General features: G+C 39.5%; 2 protein-coding genes and 1 non-coding gene across 10 annotated transcripts in view; 1 reads left to right on the plus strand and 2 right to left on the minus strand.

Annotated features, from left to right (window-relative positions):
* Positions 1 to 7,324, plus strand: part of DIS3L (DIS3 like exosome 3'-5' exoribonuclease) — a 31,974-nt gene extending 24,650 nt beyond the window's left edge. For 2 of the 4 annotated variants that reach the window (XM_037502754.2, XM_037502756.2), the window contains 6 exons: positions 1,305 to 1,838; positions 3,667 to 3,821; positions 3,925 to 4,103; positions 5,528 to 5,673; positions 6,475 to 6,649; positions 6,736 to 7,324. In XM_037502754.2, the coding sequence (XP_037358651.1) occupies positions 1,305 to 1,838; positions 3,667 to 3,821; positions 3,925 to 4,103; positions 5,528 to 5,673; positions 6,475 to 6,649; positions 6,736 to 7,044 (1,498 nt within the window). In that variant the 3' untranslated portion in view covers positions 7,045 to 7,324. The remainder of the gene's footprint in view (positions 1 to 1,304; positions 1,839 to 3,666; positions 3,822 to 3,924; positions 4,104 to 5,527; positions 5,674 to 6,474; positions 6,650 to 6,735) is intronic. The other 2 variants (XM_037502753.2, XM_037502755.2) reach the window with 2 other exon arrangements.
* A 1,714-nt stretch (positions 7,325 to 9,038) lies between these two features.
* TIPIN (TIMELESS interacting protein) lies at positions 9,039 to 24,469 on the minus strand. Of its 5 annotated transcripts, none has more exons than XM_054688197.1 (9): positions 24,359 to 24,469; positions 23,071 to 23,182; positions 20,312 to 20,443; positions 20,104 to 20,182; positions 19,811 to 19,886; positions 16,116 to 16,238; positions 15,382 to 15,445; positions 10,264 to 10,470; positions 9,039 to 9,585 (listed from the first exon to the last, which is right to left on the minus strand). In XM_054688197.1, the coding sequence occupies exons 3-9, from the start codon at positions 20,433 to 20,435 to the stop codon at positions 9,374 to 9,376; spliced, it is 885 nt and encodes a 294-aa protein (XP_054544172.1). In that variant the 5' UTR covers positions 20,436 to 20,443; positions 23,071 to 23,182; positions 24,359 to 24,469; the 3' UTR covers positions 9,039 to 9,373. The 5 variants fall into 5 exon arrangements, with proteins under 5 accessions (XP_054544172.1, XP_054544176.1, XP_037358654.1 ...); XM_054688201.1 differs by lacking the exon at positions 24,359 to 24,469 and adding an exon at positions 24,087 to 24,228; XM_037502757.2 differs by lacking the exon at positions 23,071 to 23,182.
* Positions 14,809 to 14,944, minus strand: LOC119239658 (small Cajal body-specific RNA 14). The gene has a single exon (XR_005123936.1). It is a non-coding gene; the product is annotated as a small Cajal body-specific RNA 14 (non-coding RNA).
* Positions 24,470 to 24,781: the final 312 nt, after the last annotated feature.

Here is a 24,781-nt window from a genome sequence, read left to right on the forward strand (position 1 = left end):
AACTTGTGCACAAATAATCCCTGGACAAGGCTGTTTGCCTGAGGATATGAACTGAGCAAGTTTTTTGTTTCTTATTTTGTTGAAGTTTATATTTCTCTTTGAATAAATAATAGTAACAACATCAAGAATAATAAAACTATATAGTCCAAAATCCATAGGCTTCCGAAAGATATTTAGCAAAATCTCCCTCTTACCACTTTGCCTCAGTTAGCAGTTTCTTACATATTTTTCTAGGTATAATACACAAATATAGGTATGCATATGCAGTCTTTTAATTTTTTAAACATACTAGTTAGTGCCTTTTTTTTTTAACTTAATGTATTGCAAATCACTCCATGTTCATAACCTTACTTACCTATGAAAATTTGGATTTTGTTTTTTTGCTATTATAAACAAAGGATTACTTGGGACTTAAGTTATTTCAGTTTTGAAAGTGTGCCATATCTGGAATATAAATTGCTAGGAGGGAGAATTCTGTGTCAAAGGGTATATTCTCTTGTGTTTTGATAAATAAAATCAAATTATCCTCCATAGAGGTTACACTGATTATATTCCCACCATCAACATTTGAGAATGTTTATTGCCCCATACCCTTCTCAATACAACATGTATTTTTTTTTTCATCTTTGGTGATTTGATAGATGAAAATACCTGAGAGTTTTAATTTGCATTTTCCTACTGTAAGTAAACATTTTTTGTATGTTCCACAGTCATTATGTGTCCTTTTCTGTGAACTGTTTTATGTTCCTTACCCATTTTTCTTTTAGGTTCTTAAGCTGTTAGTAATTGATTTATAAGCATGCAATAGAAATTAGAAAAATTAGTACCTTTTAATATGCACTGTGTATGTTAGGCTTTTTCCCCAGCATTTGTTTTTAAATAGAGTGATTTGGTAGCAAAGTAGATATTTACAAAATGAATTTTTTGCTAAACATAACTCATGAAGACTGATACCGTAATTCAGTGTCATCTGTAGGGGTCGAACGGCTTTGTTCATCCGCACTGGGAGCCTGCGACTTGACTCTGTCCGTGCTGTGCTAATCAAAGCTGTGAAGTGTAAGGCAGGCTTTGTAACATTACAGGTGGACTCATTTCATATTAGCTGAGAGCTCACCAGAACCTAGTCTAACTTTGTTGTTTTATTTTAAAGCAGTTTTTGATTCAGTGATGGAGTGTTTGAATTGAGACACTGGTCCAGGAACCTCTAACATGGTCATGTCTTTCAAGTTACATGTATGGTCTAGTTCCACCTGCTTTAAAAATGGAAGACCTGAATAATGATGTCAGTGACTATGTTTTTATAGGTATGCTGTCAGTGTGATGTGGGAATTGGATAAAACCTCCTATGAAATTAAGAAAGTATGGTATGGCAGAACCATTATTCGATCAGCATACAAACTCTTTTATGAAGCAGCCCAGGAACTACTGGATGGAAACTACAACATTGTTGATGATATTCCAGAATTCAGAGACTTGGATGAGAAGAGCAAACAGGCCAAGCTAGAGGAGCTAGTGTGGGCAATTGGAAAGTTGACTGACATAGCACGCCATGTCCGAGCTAAACGAGACCGTTGCGGTGCCCTGGAACTGGAAGGGGTAGAGGTTCGCATTCAGTTAGATGAGAAAAAGAACATTCATGACCTCATCCCTAAGCAGCCCCTGGAAGTCCATGAGACAGTGGCTGAATGCATGATCCTGGCCAACCACTGGGTGGCCAAGAAGATTTGGGAGAGCTTCCCACATCAGGCCTTGTTGCGCCAGCATCCTCCTCCACATCAAGAGTTTTTTTCTGAACTCCAGCAATGTGCTAAAGCAAAAGGCTTCTTCATAGATACACGGTAATGCTTTGTTTGAGGGGGCAGATGAATGGAGGGGAGTACTTTGTACTTACCTTGCAGTAGTTCTTAAAATATGACAGCAAGATCTCTGACCACAAATAGGAAACTTTTTTGCTCTCTTCACTTACTATAATGTAGATATAGAGGCTTAAAATCAAAACAAGTATATATGGGAATAATTCTGACCCATTACACTAATACAGATGTGAGGAACCTGTTACCCTTGGTTTAATTTCATCGTCCTACTAGGCAAATGCCAAGAAGTAATCCTATTTACTTTAGTACTTTAAAAATGCAGCATATCTCTGTGGTGATATCATGAGACACTACACAGTGGAAAATGTGTTACCATCCCTGCACAGCATAAGATAAGACCTTTTCACTCTCCAGCCCCAGGATAAAAATTTTTCCCCATTAAAATATTTTGTTGCCAAGTAACAGGTACTAATTAAAATATCTTTAATTTATTTTTCAACATGGGTATTTTTCCTCTCTCAAGGTGACAGTATCTTTTGTTGATTTGATTGGTGGTTGAGCTCTGTGTGCATGCCAGGAGCACATGGTAAGAGCTCTCTGACATCTTGTATCACTTACAGGGGAGTTAGGCTGGAGAGAAGTAAGTTGTCTCTAATTTAACAGTTAGTCAGGGAAGAAGTCTTGAATCCGAGTCTGTCAATTTTGAAAGCTCACGTTAGTGCCGCCTCGTCTACATTACTTCTGTGCTCATCATTCTTCACCTTTCTTTTCCAAACCCTTTTCACTTAGCGGGCAAAAGTATGGAACTGAATTACATGCTATATTAGTTTAATTTCTGATATAATCCTGCATTTCCTGAGTTTTAGATTTTTTAACAGTAAATAGAATGTTTCCTCTCTTAAAAAAAAAATAAGGGGCCTCCATGGTGGCACAAGAGATTAAGTCTCAGCACTATGAAGCTATCCGCAGCCAGTGCAGCACAAGTTCGATCCCTGGCCAGGGAGCTGACCCACATGACACAGCAGACCGCTCCTGTCTCACCTGCTGCTCTCCTCAGCAGTGTATTTCAGTCAGTCTGCCTTTTCTGCTCCCCACTCTGTCCCTGGTGAATCCTCTCACCACTCTGCACCTCTGGCCTGTACCCCAGTTCTTGTATGTATAAATAAATCTTTAAAAAAATGGTTTTATTTGTCCACCTCAGGTCTAGTTTTATTCTCTTTAACTCCCTCCTTTTATTTTATTTAGAAAAGGAAAAAGCCCTTACTCTCTTTGTTTTTTTAAAGATTTATTTATACGTACAGGAGCAGGGGGTAGACCAGAGGTGTGGGGGGTAAGATGATCCACCAGAGACAGAGTGGGAAACAGAACAGGCGGATTGACTGAAATACACTGCTGAGGGGAGCAGCGGGCAAGACAGGAGAGGTCTGCTGCCCCATGTCCGGGAATCAAACTCGTGCTACAGTGGGTGTGGATAGCTTCATAGAGCTGACTTAACCCCTTGCACTACCAGGGAGATCGCAAAGCCCATACTTTGAACTCTAACAGGATGTTTAAGGTTAGGAAGGAATTCAGTTCAACAAGTATTCGGCCACCTACTATATGCTGAGCATTGACTTAATTCTCCTAGGTATCAGCACATTACTCTTTACTACAAAAAATGTATTTAAATTCTGATATACTTTCTTTGTTTAAGCATTAAAAGCAAACTAGATTTCTACAGTTGAAAAGAGTTGCTTCTAAAATATATACAAAATTTAACTATTGACAGATGAAGGTATTCAGACTGATAAGTGAAGTTGATTTGTAAATGACTGCTGGGAACTAAATAAAAGTTTTTCCTTTTTATTGTCAGGTCGAATAAAACACTGGCTGATTCTCTGGATAATGCAAATGACCCCAACGATCCCATTGTAAACAAGTTGTTGCGCTCTATGGCTACACAGGCCATGTCTAATGCTCTGTATTTCTCCACTGGATCATGTGCAGAGCAAGAATTCCATCATTATGGTGAATGATAATTATTTCCTTAGTATGGCTATAACCTTGAGCAAGATGTTTAAAAATATATATACTCTTTTGTTTATTTTGATCTTTTGGTTTCTTTTTGAAGGTCTTGCATTAGATAAATATACTCACTTTACTTCTCCAATAAGAAGATATTCAGATATTATAGTACACCGATTGCTAATGGCAGCTATAGCAAAAGATAAGAAGATGGAAATTAAGGAAAATTTGTTTAGCAACAAAGATCTTGAGGAATTATGCAGACATATCAACAACAGAAACCGAGTAAGAGGAATGAACTGGTACTGCAGAGACTGGGCAGCTTCGCAACCCAGCGCTCAACCGCTGCACCACCGGGGAGGCCCCGATAATGTTAACATTTTTATTTATAAAGATATATCATTCCTGCTGTTTGAAATCTGCCTTTTCCACTTTCACATATTATGTTAATGAAAGCATACCATGTCAATAATTACGTAGTTTTAGAGGCTGCTTTGTATTACTTCATATTGTTAGTAGTGGCTACAGTATTGCAGAGCATGGAACTAGACCATTTGGTGATAACATAAAATTAGGAATCATCTAAATGTTTAATTTTCTGTATCTAGTGTTCTAGTCTGGTACTGTACAATATTATAGCTACTAGTTATGTTGTATATTTTTTAAAGATTTATTTATGCATAAAAGAACTGGGGCATAGGCCAGAGGTGCGGGGGAGAGGGGTGAGAGGATTCACCGAGGACAGAGTCGGAAACAGAACAGGCAGATCTACTGAAATACGCTGCTGAGGGGAGCAGCAGGCAAGAAAGGGGAGGTCTGCCGCACCATATGTGGGTCAGCTCCCTGGTATCACTCACTCATGCTGCAGTGGCTGGCAATAGCTTGATCGCGCTGAGACTTTAACCCCTGCACCACCAGGGAGGCCCCATGTTGTATATTTAAATTAAAAAAAATTAAAAAACTTAAATTTGACAGCAGAATTGAGGCTGTTATCGAGAAAGGTAGGGGGAAGTGGCTAGGGGGCCCAGTGGTCTAGGGTGAAAGCTTATGGGCACCTTAATGGTAGGTACAGTACACATCTGAGGGGAACCTATTCCCCTGAATCACAGTGTTGTAAACCAATGTTCTCTCAAAAAAGGGGGGAAAATTTGCCCCTCACACTTGCCACGTTTCATTTGTTCAATACACCATGGGCTGGTTGGGGTTGGGGGTTACCTGTGGGCAGCACGGACCTGGGAAATCCAGTTTACCACCATCCTTATGCATTTTAGATTTCTCAGAATGGTGCCTGGATGAATTCATGCTGATCATTGCTGAGTCAAAATGTGTGCACATAGGACTTTGATACCTATTACTAATAATAGTACTAATTTATACTTCCATCAATAGGATTTTGGTAGTGTCCGCTTGAAAATAAAGTAGCAGTAGATATATTTTACCTGAAATAAACATATCCCTAATTTTTCAACCTCGAATTTGAGGAATTGTGAACAAGTTCTAAATAACACACAGGTTGTTTTCTTAAAAATTTTTCTAAGATATTTTTGAGGGGGTAGTACTGGATGGTGCAGAGTCCCTCACAATTGGGAAGGAGTACTAATTGTTCTGTAATGGCTAACCTTTTTAAAGTCGGTTTCTGCAAGAATATGAACTTGGAATGTCAGGGGAGTCTGTCATCACACCTTAAGGTTTTGTGCTTCTTCTTACAGGCAGCACAGCATTCTCAGAAGCAGTCTACTGAGCTCTTCCAGTGCATGTATTTTAAAGACAAAGACCCTGAAATTGAGGAGCGCTGCATATCCGATGGGGTTATTTATTCAATTAGAACAAATGGTGTGCTTGTATTTATACCAAGGTATGTCTCTCACAATAGTTAACACAAGAGTTAGGAAATCCAGATAAAATGATACTAAGAGTAGATCACATATAGCATATTAGATAAGACTTTTTTATTTATTTTAGCAACTCTATAGTTACCACATAATATATAATTCACTAAGTGTAAATACATCTGCATCAATCTGAGGATAGGATTTTACCTTTCTTTTTTTTATTTATTTTTTAATATATATATTTTTTTAAGATTTATTTATTTATTTATTTATTTATTTATTTATTTATACAAGCACTGGGTACAGTCAGAAGCGCGGGAGGGTGAGAGGATTCACCAGAGCCAGAGCGGGGAGCAGAGCAGGCAGAAGAACCAAAGTACACTGCTGAGGGGAGCAGCGGGCGGCAGGAGGGGTCTGCGCGCCATGTGGGACCCTCCTCTGGTGGCCGGGGAGCAGCCGGGGATTGAACCGGCACTGCAGAGGCTGCGGGCAGCTTTGCAACCCAGCGCTCAACTGCTGCGCCACCGGGAAGGCCCCTTTCTTTTTTTTTAATTGAAGTAACATTGCATTGGAACAGTGTGTGAGTTTCAGGTGTTCATTGCTGAGAATCAACATATATATACACTAAAGTCACCACTAGAGAATTTTACTTTCTTATTTAGCAAAATATTTTTGTTTCCATCTCTTTATTGAAATAAATATTTGGAGTTAAATCACAGGAAATAGTTTTTAATCTAGAAGAAAGTCTAGCATTCTACATAAATACACAGATCTGCATACTAAAAATACATCATATCTGGATTTTTATTTTGGCAATGACTCAGATTTGGGATTAAAGGTGCTGCTTACCTAAAAAATAAAGATGGCTTAGTGATCTCGTGCCATCCAGATCGCCATTCTGATTGGAAACCAGGATCCCTTCAGCGATTTCAAAACAAAATCACCTCTACCACAAAAGAAGGGGAAACTGTTACGTTCCATTTGTTTGACCATGTAACAGTAAGTCTGTATTTATACTTAAGAATTGCTTTGTATGTATAGAACAAAGAATGTGATCTAGTAATATGCTTTCTCCTGTTTGATAGGTGAGAATATCCGTACAGGCTTCACGTTGCCATTCTGATACAATCAGACTTGAAATTATAAGCAACAAGCCATACATGATACCAGATACAGAACTTTTTCAGCAAAGTTCCCTCTTGCTAAAGAGTGATTTAGTTAAAGAAGTAACTAGATCTGTGGAAGAAACTCAACTTGCCCAGGAAGTCAAAGTAAACCTCATTCAGGAAGATTATCAAGAATATCGCCAAACGAAGGGAAGAAGCCTGTACACACTTCTAGAGGAGATAAGGGACCTGGCTCTCCTGGATGTTTCAAACAGCTATGGAATGTGAAATACTCTCATTTCATTAAAAGACCCTTGTCTTATGTGAATGTTTTGCCTTCTTTTCAACATTAACATCTAATTACCTGTGTCACCCAATATTCTATGATGGGAATTGGGTAGATATTTCAGTGTTTTTCCCTCCCCTCCCCACTTATTTGAGGAATTCAAGACCCCCAGTGGATGCTTGAAGAGTTGACTATATAAACTGTTTTTTTCCTAAACCCACATACCTGTGATAGTTTATAAACTTTATAAATAGTTAAGAGATAACAAAATAGAAATATTACAATATAATGTAATGTTATGTGGACATGGTGTCTCAATATCTTTTCACAATATTTTTATAACTAATTGCAGAAAGCAAAGCCATGATTAATGGGGGGGGGCTACTGTATATGTAAAATGTTTTCTCATTATTAAGCTTACATTGATTAAAGTATAATTAGGTCACTATGAAAACTGAATTTTCAGAAATGAATATATATGAATGGTGGCTCTGCAAGTCAGGTTGCCAGTCTTTTCTTAAATAGTTCAGTTAGCTTGTCTCAAATCGCTTTCAAAATAAATTTTATTTCTTCCAATAATTGCTATGGTGGGCAATAGGCTCTGTCAGATTAACTTTTCACTTTGATAAGACTTAATCCTGTGCACTTAGCTACTTCAGTATTTGACTTAAATCTCCCCTGCTGGGCCTCCTGGTAGCCTGTAAGTTAAGCCTCAGTGCTATCACGATGGCCCACAAAGACAGCCTGAGTTCTATCCCCAGCCAGCGACCAAACCCATATGGTACAGCAGACCTCTCCTGTCTCACTTGCTGCTCCCCTTAGCAGTGTATTTCAGTAAATCCACCTGCTATGCTCCCCACTCTGTCTCTGGTGAATCCTCTCACCCCCACACCTCTGGCCTACACCCCAGTTCTTCTATGCAAAAATAAAATCTTTTTTAAAAATTTAAAAAAATTACATCCCCTGCTGTTTCCAACATCAGTTGGGAGTAGGGCATGGGCAGTGGAGTTGGATGTACACGTAAAGGTCTGTCAACCTCCCTTTCAAATGTGGTACATTGGCTTTGCCCTTGATTTGTTATTTTCCCAGCAAATCCACCACTAAAAAAAAAAACTTTCCTTTTATTCATCTCCTCTAATACAGTTCATGAGGGTGGGTAGAGGAACTAACAGGCCCTCCTGAGGAAGCCTCTTCTTTAGGCATTGGGTGAATCTAAAACTGGGCTCCATCATCTAGCTAAACCCCTTTTGGCACACAATGCTTTGAGGTTCCTGCCCCTTGACCCTTCACTATGCAAATCACCAGTATGCCTACAGCTTTTCACCATCCCATAGATACTTGTGCTCAACTTCCTTGCCTTTCAACCAAACCACCCTTGATACTCTCCAGTCCCATCTGAGGTCAGCAAGCCTAAAGAGAACAAGATACCTGCATGTTCCAGCTTCATGAATAAAACCTTATCGGCATCTTAGAACCATCACTCATCATTCTCATTTCCAAGTTTATAAAAAAATTTTTGAGTTTCCCTCTCCTCATGGGACTCTTTATAATTATCCCCCACCAAGGTGATAAAATCAGGAGAAAATCCAACAGGTCCTCTCAACATCTGGACCATCTAGCCTCATATTCACCATTTCCAACATTCTTATTTTCCAGATTTTCATTTCTGTATCATTGCATGTTCTTCCCTATTCTTAGAATCTCCTCTACCAAATCAAAGATCTATGAATCCAAAGTATATGTGCCCTGTAATACTTTGCAAGCTTCTCTCCCTCTGATAAGTAATGTGCCAAGGAGCATTTGACCTCCTGTATTACATAGGCAGGAAATGCAATATATCAGCCTTTCACCTGACCCTCTAGATATTAGTAACTTGCCAAAATACATGAAAACATATATAAAAACCTTAGACATTTTATCAAAAGAATAAACTGCAAGACTAAGTTGTAATCAGAAACTTTCATAAAGCCTTCGAGAGAGAGTTTATAAGATGTTTTATTTCTTTTTTAAAAAGACATATATTTACATCTTAACACACCATCCAATTTAAAGTATACAGTGGCACACTTAGTAACTACCAGTCACTTCTATGAAATCATACCTATAAATACTAAGGAAAACAGGTTTACTTAAAGGTAATAAGCGATAATACCAGATTTTAAACAAGAAATTTGCAAAAATTTTATTACATAAAGATTTTAACTCAAAGTAGACAAAATACATGGTAATCCCAAACTTGGAGAACAGGAAATTAATAGACTTTCTCTTAGTGGAGGCCTATAACCTCAGTGACATATATGGGTAAAGTTAATAGTGCACATTTTAAAAGGACTAGTCTGGTTGTGTTTCCTCTAATTTTAATTCCTCCTCTTCATTTGCAGTATTGGCAGTAGCAGCATTATGTGGACTGTCTAGAATGTCTTTGTTAAATCCATCTGACTCCTCCTGTTGATCTTCACCTGTATTAACCTCTTCCTCCTGTTGATTCTCACCTATATTAACCTCTTCAACTGCTTGAGCAGTAGATGTTTTCATGAATAAGTCTGAAAGAGAAATCATCGTTACTACTCATTAAAAGCACCTATTCCAGTCTAACCTGATAAACAAATCTCTTCACAAGCTTAGGTCAGTAGAAATTAAATCTATTATTTTAATTATGATCACTTTTCTCCCAAATAAAGTTTTTTTTTTTTAAGATTTATTTATTTATTTATTTATGCATACAAGAACTGGGGTATGGGGTGGGGTGGAGGGTATGTGTGTGAAAGGATTCACCAGGGACAGAGTGGAGAACAGAACAGGCAATATAATGAAATACACTGCTGAGTGGAGCAGCAGGCAAGTCAGGAGAGGTCTGCTGCACCATGTGGGTCACCTCCCTGGCCAGGGATCAAATTTGTGCTGCAGTGGCTGCTGATAGCTTCATAGTGCTGAGACTTAACCCCTTGCGCCACCATGGAGGCCCAGATTTGGAATTAATTTTAAATTAAAATAATTTTTAAAGAGGTATTTAGCTATTGAGAAAACCATCTTGGCCTCATTTATTCTTTGAGGATTCCAAATAGCAATTCTCTCTCACTCTCAAATATACATAAACTTAATATACTATATCACATTTTTCTATTCCTAGAGGTTATTTTATTTGGGGGAATAGAAGTTAAAATTTCTAACATGCCCTTGATATATTAATAGTAGCACATAAAACCAAGAATAAAATTTACCATTTCCTAGTGACTGGCCATTACTCAGTAGCTTTGCCTGCCTTCTTTCCAAGGCCAGCTGTTTATTTCTCTCAATTCTTTGTTGTTGCTCTTCTGTTAGACTTCTACTTGACTCGGAAGCAAACTGCTCACTTTGAAATGAGCTTGTCAAAAAGGGATCTAATTCAGTAGTCGTTCCATCATGGCCAGTATTTTCCCCCACTTCATCTGCAATAGAAAATAAAAATTAGTATATATGTAGTATTAAACTATTAGGAAAAAGAGATTATGCTGCTACTAATTGAAAACCAGTTTAACATGCAAGGTGCCAAGTCTTTAAAATATAATTTGTAAGGTACGAGTATATATATGCTTAATTCAAAAAAGTAAAGAATACATCACTTTAAAGAGGCATTAAGTAAGTGGAGATAGTTTAAAAATAAGCATAAATAGAGAGCTGCCAGATCTTAGTGTCAGAGCATTCTTCCTATTATAATAGTTGACCCCTACCTCCTCTCCCCTTTCCTTTAGTAATCCTATTGAATAAAATCTGTGCTATTAAAGAGTAAGATATGAATGGAAAATAAAACTTAATTATTAGGAATACTGGGCCTCGCTGGTGGCGCAAGGGATTGAGCACAGCACTGTGAAACTATCCACAGCCTCTGCAGCACGAATTCAATCCCCGGCCAGCCAGGGAGCTACCCACATGGCGCAGCAGACCTCTCCTGTCTCACCTGCTGCTCCCCTCAGCAGTATGTTTCAGTCAATCTGCCTGTTCTGTTCCCACTCTGTCACTAGTCAATCCTCTCACCAACACACACTCCTCTGGCCTGTACCCCAATTCTTGTATGCGTAAAGAAATCTTTTTTTTTAATTCTTTATGAGAAGACAGCATCAGTTTTCATTGCCTTATTTTTTTTAAAAATTTATTTTTATTTATTTATTTATACAGGCACTGGGTACAGTCAAAAGGGCGGGAGGGTGAGAGAATTCACCAGAGCCAGAGCAGGGAGCAGAGCAGGCAGAAGGACCGAAGTACACTGCTGAGGGGAGCAGCAGGCGGCAGGAGAGGCCATGTGGGACCCTCCTCCGGTGGCCAGGGAGCAGGCGGGGATGGAACCGGCGCTGCAGAGGCTGCGGGCAGCTTCGCAACCCAGTGCTCAACCACTGCGCCACCTGGGAGGCCCCAAGAAATAAATAGTTTTAAAAAATTATTGGGGATATTTTATGCTTGGGTTAATAAAAGAACTTAGAATCCAAAGCATATTCTTGTTTTACATTAAACAAATACATTATAAGAGCCTGCCAGTGTCAATGTGATAGACAATAGTAATTTTACATAGGCTATTTTTTTAGCAGGGTAAAACCCAGACACAATGTAAAAAAGGAAAAGAAATTTAGATATCTCTGGACATATTTCCAAGTTAATTAGGAAAAAAAAACAACTCAGTGCTGCTCCATTATTATTGGTCTTAATAAATTCTTTTTTTTTTTTAATAGAGGCATGTTTTATTTATTTATTTATTTGTTTGTTTGTTTTGTTTATACATGTACTGGGTACAGTCAGAAGCGCGGGAGGGTAAGAGAATTCACCAGAGCCAGAGCGGGGGGCAGAGCAGGCAGAAGGACCGAAGTACACTGCTGAGGGGAGCAGCGGGCGGCAGGAGAGGTCTGCGCGCCATGTGGGACCCTCCTCCGGTGGCCGGGGAGCAGCCGGGGATGGAACTGGCTCCGCAGAGGCCGCGGGCAGCTTCGCAACCCAGTGCTCAACCGCTGCGCCACCGTATATTTATTAAGGCCCGGACTTAATAAATTCTTAAAAGGCCTATATATCTTATCATGTCATCTAAAACTAGGATGGCCCTAAAATGATCCACAGTGGTGTGGAAAATAAACATTAGATCTTCCATTTATATTTCATTTAAGAAATAAGAAAAATTAAGTTTTAAAAACATATTTAAAGTAAGGACTAGCAGTGAGAAACTATCATTTATCCCTATGACAAAGTTCCTGTCTGGTTTGTAAGGCAGCTCCATGCTGCCAGAGGGTCAGCATATAAAGATATGCTGATTTTTATTCCCCAATTAAACAAAATGAGAGGCTATCTAGTTTCAACCAAACAACACCAATAAAATGTACAAGGGGTAACTTAAGAGCTTTGCAGAACATCTATAGGTATAGAAGCATAAGAACTGAGAAAATAGAAAAGCTGGTATTTCCTTTCCTTCTCTATATAATCAAACTGCCACGTACACCACTTGAAATATTAATCTGCATTTATTATCCTCTTTCAATGTATATACTGTGTCTTGAGGTATTAGCTAATAATAGTAAAAATCATCGTAACTATGAAACCATTTAAAACATGAAGGCAAACCTTTATAATTATTCCAGTGAGTTTTAAAAATCAGGTTATATTTAATCAAATCTTTTACAATCCAACCCCCTTTAAGATTTCTTCCTTAATAGCGAAAGACAAAAAAAGTTTGCTTTCCTGACATAGGGAAAAAAAATGTTTCAAACTAAATGCATTCCTGTCAGGAAAATTGATGGAGTACATGTAGAAAACATTGCTAAAGAAGTTAAGAAACTATTAGAACCAATTAAGCAAAATGCAAAGTTTCTAATATGTTTCATCTTTTAAGGCTCACACAATTCTGAATTTATGAGATACATAAGGAGTTATTTTTGTGAGTTACAAAAAGATATCTTCAATAATAAACAACTGCTTTAATATATACAATGTTTTATGGTGGACAGACATAACCACCAATGGAGTTTTGAAGAGGATAAAAATGGGATTAAAAAAATTAGAATCACACATGAAATTCATTCACTGAAACATTCATAAGCAAATTATTGTGGCAAACACAGAAAAAGTGGACATATTCAATGTGTTATAGGAGGCCAGTGCTGTGATACATACAAACAGATAAGCAAACTACATAGTAATTTTTTTTTTTAAGTTTTTTAAAAATCTATTTATGCATACAAGAGCTGGGGTATAGTCCAGAGGTGCAGGGGGGTGAGAGGAGTCACCAGAGAGAGTGGGGAGCAGAATAGGCAGATCGACTGATATACACTGCTGAGGGGAGCAGCGGGGGAGACAGGAGAGGTTTGCTGTGCCATGTGGGTCACTTCCCTGGCCAGGAATCCCACTCATGCTGTAGTGGCTGTGGACAGCTTCACTGTGCTGAGACCTTACCCCTTGTGCCACCAAGGAGACCCTCAAACTATATAGTAATTAAAGGGAAATGAGTGCTGTGAAAAAGAAAAGTAGGGCAAGCAGGAATGGGAGGTAAAATTTTAACAATGTGTTTGAGGAATCTCATTTCACTAAGTTGAAATTTCAACACAGTTTGAAGGAGTGAGAGTTAAACATGCAGATTTGGGGCAAGAGAGAATTCAGGACAGTGTTGAAGGCAGAGTACAATAACCTTAAGACAGAAATGTGCCTGGAATATTTACAGAACAGCTAAGAAGTAAGTGTAGCTAATGTGCATGACTGAGGAATTATAAAAGAGAGTTAGAGAGGCCAGGAAGGTGGTTACCACTCAGCAGCAGACCCACGAGGGCCAAGTTCAGGAGCAAACCCTATAAGTCCAATAATACATGTATTTGAAAAATAAATAAAATGCTCAACATTTTTACTGTTATGGTGCCTGATCCAAAAAAGTTTGGAAGCTATTCTTTTAAACATAAAGAAAACAAATCCAATAACAAATAAGGTTCTTTGATATAGGCTTCCTCCATGTAGCCTATATTTCAGCAAGTTCAGAGTGGTTCCCTGTTCCTTTATGCCTCTGCGCAGTGGCTTCCTCTATCCAAAATCATCTGTGCCTGACCTCTACTGCTTACCATTCAACGCGCTTCTAGTACCACCTCTATCAAGCTTTCCTCTACCCTAGTAAAGATACTTATGTACTCCTTTCCCTCCTATCTCTAATTACAGCACCTACCAGACTATTGGCAAAGTTGTATGTCTGACTTGTTCACTAGTTAGCTCTTGAAGCAAGGGGTCTGACTTATTCCATCTTTAACACTGAACCTTCAGTACACAGAACACAGCTCAAAAAGTGCTGTTGAGCAGGTTGAGCACAGCGCTGTGAAGCTGTCCTGGCAGCCTCTGGAGCGCCAATTTGATTCCCAGCCGTCCAGGGAGATACCCACATGGCATGGCAGACCTCCCCTGTCTCACCTGCTGCTCCCTCAGCAGTGTAATTCAGTCTGTTTGCCTGTTCTGCTCCCCGCTCTGTCTCTGGTGAATCCTCTTACCCTCCTGTGCCTCTAGCCTGTACCCCAGTTCTTGTATTAAAAAAAAAAAAGTGCTGCTGAATAAACTAACCCAGGGTTATATGCTATGGGATTTATCATAATAACTAATTTTCCTTTCCATATACCAAACCCCATCCTTTTGGTATATACCATATCTTACAAAAAAATTAAGTCTTGGATTATTTAAATCATAATCTTCACACTTCTAAAAGCAATTATAAGTAACCTTGGAGGATTCTTTACAGTCTATTTTCTACATCTACTGAAAGTTTTAAAAACACAAACAAACATGTATGGAGCCATCGCACAGAAAATCTGATAACTATACAGACCCTGTCGGCAGGAACCATATGTTTTGATGTGTGTGACCATCTGTGGTTGCACTGTACAACTAACAAATGCAATCAATACCAAGAATAGTCACATAGGTCTTCTGAAGTCCTATAACCAGTATCTGCACTCTTGAGTGAAATGTAACTATCTCACCATCAAATTATTCCACCTAATTTTCCAAAACCACTTATTTTAGTGGGGCACATGTATATAAACACTATACTTTATCATATATTTTTATTAACAAGCCCTAAGAAAGATCAATGCATCACCATCAGAGGTCTCAAAAGCTCATGTTCTATGATTGAATATTTTTACAACACCTCTTAATGCACTGCAACAATGTCTTTAAGAAATACTTATCATAGCAATATTCTAGATTGGCCAAGGCATTTTAACTCATTCCTATTTACTTTAACTATTGACATATACTCACCATAGACCAAAAACCCAGTCCTGTAATACAGTCTACCCCAACTAGATCCATTTCTAAGAGCAAAATTGTTATAAATAAACCTACATTCTTACCATTATTGCTAACAAAATCTTCATGTACAATAGGAAGATCAAGTCGAATTCGTTTTAAACATGTCTGAAAATAAAGAGATATTTTCATACTTTTATCAATAATATTTGGGGGAAATGGTAATGTATTCAATTCTTGGTTTTAAAAAGTTGTCCTGGGCCTCCCCTGGTGGCGCAGCGGTTGAGTACTGGGTTGCGAGGCTGCCCGCAGCCTCTGCTGTGCCAGTTCGATCCCTGGCCACAGGCGAGGGTCCCACAAAAAAAAATAAATAAATAAAAATAAAAAAAAAAAAAGTTGTCCTTCGGGGACCTCCCTGGTGGCGCAAGGGGTTAAGCACTGCACTATGAAGCAATCTGCAGCCTCTGCAGCTTGAGTTCGATCCCCCAGGCAGCCAGGGAGCAACCCACATGGCACAGCAGACCTCTCATGTCTGTCCCGCTGCTCCCCTCAGCAGTGTATTTCAGTCCGTCTGCCTGTTCTGTTTCCCACTGTCTCTGGTGAATACTCTCACCCCTCCCTGCCGTGCCTCTGGCCTGTACCCCAGCTCTTATATGCATAAATAAATAAATCTTTAAAAAAATAAAAAGTTGTTCTTCAAACAACTACTATTAATTTTCCTTCTCTCTACCAAAACATTTTCAAATGAAGACCCCAAAGAGCTTACTTAAACTCTAAGCTAGACTTACCCTTGTACTATTTAACACTGTGAACTAGTCATAATAATCTCACCACCTACCTGAATTTCCTTTTTATTTCCCAGATATTCAACTCTGTCAACAAAATCTTCAAATTGCAGTTTAGGGAATAGCCTATGTGCCCAGTGCTCCATGTGTCTGATTAGAGTCTTCAAGTCTTCAACCTGGGAGATAAAAATAAAAATGCTAAACAGAAGACTCATTCTCACAACTGACCTTGTCAGCAAATTTTAGAATTGAATAGTAATGCCGAAGTCATTGGTGTCATTTTATATTTATAAGGTAAAAAAACTTTTAGAAAGAACTTTAAGAAAAATGTTTAAAAGGGCTTATAGAATAGTAATCTAAAAGAGCACTGGATACAGATTTTTTAAGTCAGAAGGAAAAAAATCTTAAGTATAGAAACTTTAAGTAAAATATAAAGACTCATGCACCTTTTACAGAACTCTAAGAATTATTTGAAAATATTCTTTTTTTATTTAGATCTTTTATTTATTTATTTTTTTTTTTTTTTTTTTTTTTTTTTTTATAGAGGCATGCTTTATTTATTTGTTTGCTGGTTTCTTTGTTTGTTTTGTTTATACATGCACTGGGTACAGTCAGAAGCGCGGGAGGGTGAGAGAATTCACCAGAGCCAGAGCGGGGAGCAGAGCAGGCAGAAGGACCGAAGTACACTGCTGAGGGGAGCAGCGGGCGGCAGGAGAGGTCTGCGCGCCATGTGGGACCCTCCTCCGGTGGCCGGGGAGCAGCCGGGGATCGAACCGGCGCCGCAGAGGCCGCGCGCAGCTTCGCAACCCAGCGCTCAACCGCTGCGCCACCGGGGAGGCCCTATTTAGATCTTTTACATCATTGTGTATTCCCCATAAAATTTCTACCACCAATACACCCATGAACCATCATTACAGTTCCTTGTGCTCTTCTCTCCCCTATTTTGATCCCTTTTCCTCCCCCTCCCTCACAGAATGTCTCTGATTTATGGTCTGTGAAAATAAATTTTAATAAAATATGTTAAGATATCTTTTAGAAATAAGTAACCACAGCAACAGGTCCCTAAATCATATATAGAGGAACAATGACAATTCAGCATTGTGAAAATAAATTCAGAAATGCCAAGAGCAAAGTACCAAAGACTAGCCAGAACACTTTAGGCCTTACTCAGTCCACAATACCTCTCTCTACTTGAAATCTCAATTTAACATTGATTTTTTTAATTATAATGAAAAACAAAGTTTAATAAACTTTATTAGTGAATGAGCAAAGTTCCAAATTCCTGGTTTTACTGTAAAATAATTTATTCTTCTCAATAGTATTTTAAAATAAGAGTGAAAAAAAAAGCAGAGTGGTTAAAAGCCCAGTTTCCAGTCAGACTGCACAGATTCAGATTCTCAATTCAACCATTTAATAGCTGCATGACTTTAAACAAATCATTTCACTTTTTGTACCTTTTACCTCACATATAAAATGAGAATAACAGACAAATCTCAAAGGTTATTGCAAGGATTATGTAAGACAAGTAAAGCAACTGTCACAAAGCAAGCACCAAAACAAACGTTAGTTATTGCTGTTATTTGATCTTGTAGAAACCAATGGTAAAGACAATCAACTCTAACAAAACTATGAAATACTGAGAATTTAATGTGTTGTCATTCTCATTTTTTTTTTTTAAGATTTATTTTTATTTATTTATTTATACAAGCACTGGGTACAGACAGAAGCGCAGGAGGGTGAGAGAATTCACCAGAGCCAGAGTGGGGAGCAGAGCAGGCAGAAGGACCGAAGTACACTGCTGAGGGGAGCAGCGGGCGGCAGGAGAGTCTGAGCACCATGTGGGACCCTCCTCCGGTGGCAGGGGAGCAGCCGGGGATCGAACCGGCGCCGCAGAGGCCGCAGGGAGCTTCGCAACCCGGCGCACAACCGCTGCGCCACCGGGAAGGCCCTCATTCTCATTCTTATAATAAAGGTAAAAGTTCTTTTGAAAATTCAGTCACCTAAAATCATTTTCCAATTGTTGGGGATAGCTAGCTGGTCAGTCATCTCAAAATGTCAAGTTAGACACAAAGAAAAAGTATAGAGAGATGATTTGTGAAAAACTAGCAAGAATTTTCAAGGGTAAAGTAAGAAGACAAAATAGAGGAAATTCTCTCAGAGCCACCTCACCCAGCAAAGGAAAATAAGATTTATCCTTCACTTAAGTTTATTTATTTATTTTAATAAAGAACTTATCATGAAAATGATCAAGACTTTATGAATTCGAAGCACCAATTCACCATTTCTATTTGACAATTTCAACAAAGCCAATGAATTAACTGAGCTGGGTTGGTTTTAAAACATCCTGATTTACATTTAGTTCTGCGGCAAAATAGGACAGACTTATAGTCTATCTTCTTATCTACTGAAGCTAAGCAAACATGCCATAATTTTTCAGCCTCCCAGGTTTAAAATTTTAGGATTATTTTTTACATTTTTGGTCCTCCCTAAATCCAATCATTTACGGGCCTCCCCGGTGGCGCAGCGGTTGAGCGCTGGGTTGCGAAGCTGCCCCTGGCCTCCGCGGCGCCGGTTCGATCCCCCAGCCACCGGAGGAGGGTCCCGCATGGCGCGCAGACCTCTCCTGCGGCCCGCTGCTCCCCTCAGCAGTGTACTTCGGTCCTTCTGCCTGCTCTGCTCCCTGCTCTGGCTCTGGTGAATTCTCTCACCCTCCCGCGCTTCTGACTGTACCCAGTGCATGTATAAACAAAACAAACAAACAAATAAATAAATAAATAAATAAACATGCCCCTAAAATAAATTTAAAAAAAAAAAAATTAAAAAAAAAAAATTAAAAAAAAAAATAAATCCAATCATTTACAAGGTTTATGTTGTTCATCTCTCTAGTATTTCCTCATCCGGCTATTTTCACCTCATTTCCTCCAGCAGTGCTAGAGCCTTTGAATAGTTATCTGCCTCCAGCCTCTTTCCAATTATCCTGTATTCCACATCAAGATGAGTTCACTGCTGTACAAACATTATTCTAGCTGGATCATGAAAACAGAAATCTAACCATTGCCGTTAACTGTTGCCAGAGATATGTAAAACTAAAATCAATGTCCTTAACTAGATAATGGGACCAACAACTACTTGACAGATTGAGAATTAAAAATTATATTTGAAAACACCTCTTAAGTTATAAAATTCTCTAAAAAGCTATAAAATTCTATTAAAAAAAGATACTATCATCTGCAAAAAATTGTATCTACATTCTACATGATTCAAAGATAAGAGAATTTTAAAATATAGGGCCTTCCTGGTGGGGTAAGTCTCAGCACAATGGGCTAAGCTATCTGTAGCACGAGTTCAATCCCCGGCCAGGGAGATAACCCACATTGCTGATACACCCTCAGCAGTGTATTTCAGTCAATCTGCCTGTTCTGCTCCCCACTCTGTCTCTAGTGAATCCTCTCATGTCCGCCCACCCCATACCTCTGGCCTACACCCCAGTTCTTATATGCATAAATAAATAAAATAAATTTTTGAAAAAAGAAAGAATTTTAAAATGTACATTTATACAGTGATTGCAAAAATGAGGTAGGTAAGAATATTTTCTGATTCTTCAAACAATGACCTTCCTACTACATCACAGGTCCTCAAGAGATATGATAATGCACGATAGCATCCGTTCCCAAAAACACAATGAGTCCACAGTTTAATAGATAATTTAAAAAACATAGGTCTAGCATAAATATCAGACATTTCTTACCTCATGCCCTTTACCTTTGAATTTTGCCTTATCAAACACATGCCTTAATGCTGGAAGTCCTCTCTCTGAAATTAATCTGTGAAGAGAAATGTTTTGAATTTCAAGTTTGTCTAGAGTCATCAAATCAAGCCAAAACCCTAAGAAAGTGTATTTTCTGTTGAATTGAGAAAAAAAACAATGTGTTTGGAAATATATGATCTCCAAATCTTTTCAACCAAAAGCTTTTAACACAAAAAGAAAAATAAATGGCTATAAAGAAAAAGAATAATTATTTAAGGAAATAGTGAAAGTACCTCTGAGCATCCAGTCTGGGTATTTTCCTTTTAACTGTTCTCTTTGGAGGAACAGGAACAGGTGCTCCTCTCCCTGACTCTAGTAAAATATACCAAGATTTACTATGCTTAAGTAACTTAAGTCTCACTTGTAAAATGTATCATTTCTAATCTGATAGATGGATAACTGCTCATGGACATGGAAACTTTTTTGAACCTTTCTACAGACCTTTATCAGCTTCCGTTTCTTCACCATCTTCTCTCTCAGTCGGAGGTGGAAAAGGAGCAAAGGTTTCATCTTCTACATGTTCATAATCTGAGAGATCAATCAAGCCATCCTGCTGTTCCTCCATCTTTTCCTCTAAGGGAAAAAAAAGTAAATGTATATTCATCCAGCTAATCTTTCTTTTACATAGTTAAGTTCCACTGCAGCAAAATTTATGTTTCAATTAATTAAACCATATTTCAAACTCAGACATCATGAAAAGAAGTGGAAAAGATTAATAGTTACAGAAAAAAGAACTGGGCTAGAAATCAGAACTGAGTTGTAATGTAGACTAAATAATAATGATTTTGAGCAAATCATTTGACTTCAACTGTTTAGTTTCCAAAATCATAAAATGATTTTGATTTTTTTTTTCTTATTTTTTCTTATTTTTAAAATTTATTTATTTATTTATACAAGCACTGGGTACAGTCAGAAGCGTGGGAGGGTGAGAGAATTCACCAGAGCCAGAGCGGGGAGCAGAGCAAGCAGAAGGACCGAAGCACACTGCTGAGGAGGACCGAAGCACACTGCTGAGGGGAGCAGCGGGTGGCAGGAGAGGTCTGCGCGCCATGTGGGACCCTCCTGCGGTGGCCGGGGAGCAGCCGGTATCCAACCGGCACTGCAGAGGTTGCCGGCAGCTTCGCAACCCAGCGCTCAACCGCTGCGCCACCGGGGAGGCCCTGATTTTGATTTTTAATGGATGAAACAGGTAAGGAATGGGTACCTCACCACCGCACACTTGAACTAGAGCAACTTAAAAAATAAATCTGTTTACATATTGGTAAATTTTCCATTAAAAAGAAAAATAATCCTCAGATTGATAATCTGAAAGGATGCTTTTTCAAGTACCATCTTACCTGAACTTTCAGCAACATCTGACACTTCTGATTAGTTTGGTTTTTTTTTTCTGGGAAAGTTTTTTCATTGACTTCTAAGCACAGTACTCACCTAGCTTTCCTCACTTTCTGGACATTTCTTCTGGGTTGGCTGCAGATTCATCTTCCTCTAGCTTGATCATGAAATACCTAAGAGTCCATCCCCTTGTCCCTCCTTCACTCATCCACATGGAATCATTAATAGATGACTCACTTTGTTTTTCTTTAAGGCTTTTTTAAACTTTTTTTTTTTTTTTTGCATAGAACTGGGGTGTAGGCCAGAGGTGCGGTGGGGAGGGGGCGGAGAGGATTCAGCAGAAACAGAGTGGGGAGCAGAACAGGCAGATTTACTGAAATTCACTGCTAAGGGGAACAGCAGGCAAGATAGGAGAGGTCTGCTGTGCCATATGTAGGTTAGCTCCCTGGCGGGGATCCAACTCAGGCCATAGTGGTCATACTGAAATTCACTTATTTTTAACTCCAGCCTAGGCATCAGGTATGAGCTCCAGATTCCTACTTCCCATTTTGGAACTCTAGTATCTATCCACCTTTCCAGTCCATTTTATTTGCTAAGATTCTCCAGAATCTGACCACTTCTCTCTCTACAACCATTTGCCAATATTTCTTACTTGGATTACTCCGTTACTTCTATCCACTTTTGCCTTTCAAATCAATCTCATTAACCGAATGAACCTTTGAAAATATAAAGCTAATTGCATTACTACTTGACTTAAATATTCTAATGACTTCCAAGTGCTCTCAGAAGACAAACACCCCCCACTTTTCAAAATGAGTCTGAAGTTAAGTACTTGTTTTCACTAGCCCAAAGAAATCCAAAGGGAATTTTCAAAAGTCACTTTACTTTTACAAAAGTCTGAAGTTAAGTACTTGTTTTCACTAGCCCAAAGAAATCCAAAGGGAATTTTCACTTTTACAATAAAAAGTGAAAATGGTGTTTGTTTTGCAGTGAGCAAGTATACAGGCAGCATGCACCAAGAGCAGCAAAAGTGGCACCATCAAGCTCCTTAGCTGGGATTACTTTATACAGGCTACATATTTATCTTATCATTTCTGCTTTTATTATATGTTAGTATGTGTTATTTGGAATGTTTTGGAAGGTTACTTTTTGGGTCTGGAAACACTCCAAAAATGTTCCATGTAAACTAATGACAATTGCTTCTTCACTTTACACCACTTCCACTAAAAAAGTTTTCTGATAGTAGAGGATACTTATATGAATACAACTCTAAGGCCCTGCATGATTTAGCACATCTCCTTCTCCTGCCTCACTTCACAACACTCTTCATGCTTGTTTCTTTTTTTCTTTTTTTTGTGGGACCCTCGACGATGGCCGGGGATTGAACTGGCACTGCAGAGGCTGCGGGCAGCCTCGCAACCCAGCGCTCAACTGCTGCGCCACCAGGGGAGGCCCTCTTCGTGCTCATTTCTTTCAGTGACCATGTATCCCTCAGGTCACCAGACTTTTGCAAAGGCTATTTCTTCCTATCTCGTTCTTCCCTGACTCCCAGTACCTGTCAGATCACAAGAATTACCTCCCCAAAAGACTAACCGATTTTACTAAATTAAATCCTCCTACAGCATTCAAAACATCAAATGCAAGTGTCACAGCACTTATTCAGTTTCAATATTAGGTTCTATTTGTGTGATTACTTGATTAAAGTTTGCCTCCCATACAAGACTAGCTTTAGAAAGGCAAAGAGGGCCTCCCTGGTGGCTCAAGGGGTTAAGATGCAACCTATGAAGCTATCCACAGCCACTGAAGCACAAGTTCAATCCCTGGGCAGGGAGCTACCCACATGGTGCAGCAGACCTCTCTGGACTCACCCGCTGCTCCCCTCAGCAGTGTATTTCAGTCAATCTGCCTGTTCTGCTCCACACTCTGTCTCTGGTGAATTCACTCTCTGCCGAGACGTCTGGCCTGCAGACATCTATAAATCTTGAGAAAAAAAAAAAGAAGGGCAAAGAACAGGTATATTTCTTTGTGCTCAATCATTCTATTCCCAAAGCTGGTACACAATAGGTGCTCAATAAATATTTGTTTATGAAGCAATGAAAGAAATGAATTCCAATGTTTCCCCCAAACTGTGAAACTACTGGAATTAGATGATCTCTAAAATCTTTCCAATTCTAAATTTCCATGACTGTAAGTACACAGAAATTATCAACCCTGATGATGATCCATTATATGAAGTTAGATTCAAAAAACCATATATTTTCAAAATTGTAAAGGCAGTTAAGGGTCAAATAATCTACTAGCTTCCTGCAAACGATATGGAACCCTACTTTGGTTAAGTCTTAGGGAAGAAATAAGATCCACACCTTTCAAAATAACTAGGAGCTTTGAGTTGGACGACAGGGCGCAAAGTAGATTAAGAAGAGCCAGACACTGGTAAGAACTGGTCAAGTATGGTGAGGGACTTGTCAATAAACTAGTAGTGAACAATTTATCTTTCATTTATTGACAATGGCCCCATACTACTTCTTTTTAAAACACTGACGAAATTCCCTTAACTTTCTCCTCTAATCCTCACACTCCCAGGAGTTAAATACAAACAAATTTAATGCTCAAACTTTCCCTTAGGTATCCAATGGCCCACATTTTGCAACTTAGCAAAACAGAAGCCCCTCAGCCCCAAGTCGGGAAGCCCAATCAGACTGCCTCGGGGTCCCCTTTTGCTACCAAATCTGAAAAACAGCAAACCTCCCACTCCATCCCTCTTATCCAACCTTCCTGTAAGGCTTGCTCCCCCTCTGTTTCCTCTCACTTCATTCAACATCCACAGGATGCTTTGTAGGGCCAGGTGCCCGCGTGGAGGAGCTGGCGATGTACCAAGACATACCTGACACGCGTTCCCTCCCGCCAGCAGGCTCGGTTTAGGGAGACAAAGACCCTAAAGGAAGAAACGTGCCCGCCTCTTCCCCAGCAGCTTTCTCTCCCCATGGGTCCAGGCCGCTCAGGCCTTCCCGTCTCCGGCCGCGCACAGCCCAGGCCCGCCTCGACCAGGTCCTCCAGCCCCCTGAAGGCCTCCCTGCGACTCTCCAGCACCCCCCTCATCCCCCGGACTCCCCCAGTTTCCTCTGCCCTCAGGACCTTCACCGTGGCAGCTCTCACCTCACGCAGAGCGCCTCAGGCACAGCGCCGACTTGGTCGCGACCGACAAATCTCGCGCATCGCGAGACTCGGGCGCTCCCGCGGCGAGAGCGCCTCCGCGTTTGGCGCCAAATCTGCTCTCCGTGGGGATTTGCCTGCCGAGCCCGCCTCCTAGGCCACGCCCACGTCCTGCCCCGCCCCTGGGCCGGGCCCCGCCCACCCGCCCTGCCGCCCTCCCGAATTCTTCGGGGGTGTTAAATCTCCTTATTTGCATAAGCTTCCTATTTGTTACGCTGTAGGCATTTTGAAGTATTATAAATAGGTCTCCGTTTTTTAGAAAACTGAATTGTGGGTGGAATAAAAAGGATTGAGACAAACAGTACTTGATGAGAAAATTATCCGTTCTTCAGTTACTAACAATTCCTTGAATGTACGAGTTTGATT

This window comes from Talpa occidentalis, unplaced genomic scaffold (genome assembly GCF_014898055.3).
Source record: "Talpa occidentalis isolate TD23 unplaced genomic scaffold, MPIMG_talOcc4v2.1 talOcc4.11, whole genome shotgun sequence".
NCBI classification, from domain to species: domain Eukaryota; kingdom Metazoa; phylum Chordata; class Mammalia; order Eulipotyphla; family Talpidae; genus Talpa; species Talpa occidentalis.

Bases quoted from the DNA above. Each gene is read 5' to 3' on its own strand.
- TIPIN (XM_037502757.2), bottom strand. From the start codon at position 20,435: ATGGAGGAACAGCAGGATGGCTTGATTGATCTCTCAGATTATGAACAT. The intron at 20,183-20,311 runs GTCTGTAGAAAG...ATATTTTACTAG, and splicing joins AGAAACGGAAGCTGATAAAG to AGTCAGGGAGAGGAGCACCT. The intron at 9,586-10,263 runs GTAAATTTTATT...TTTCTCTTTCAG, and splicing joins TGGCCAGTCACTAGGAAATG to ACTTATTCATGAAAACATCT.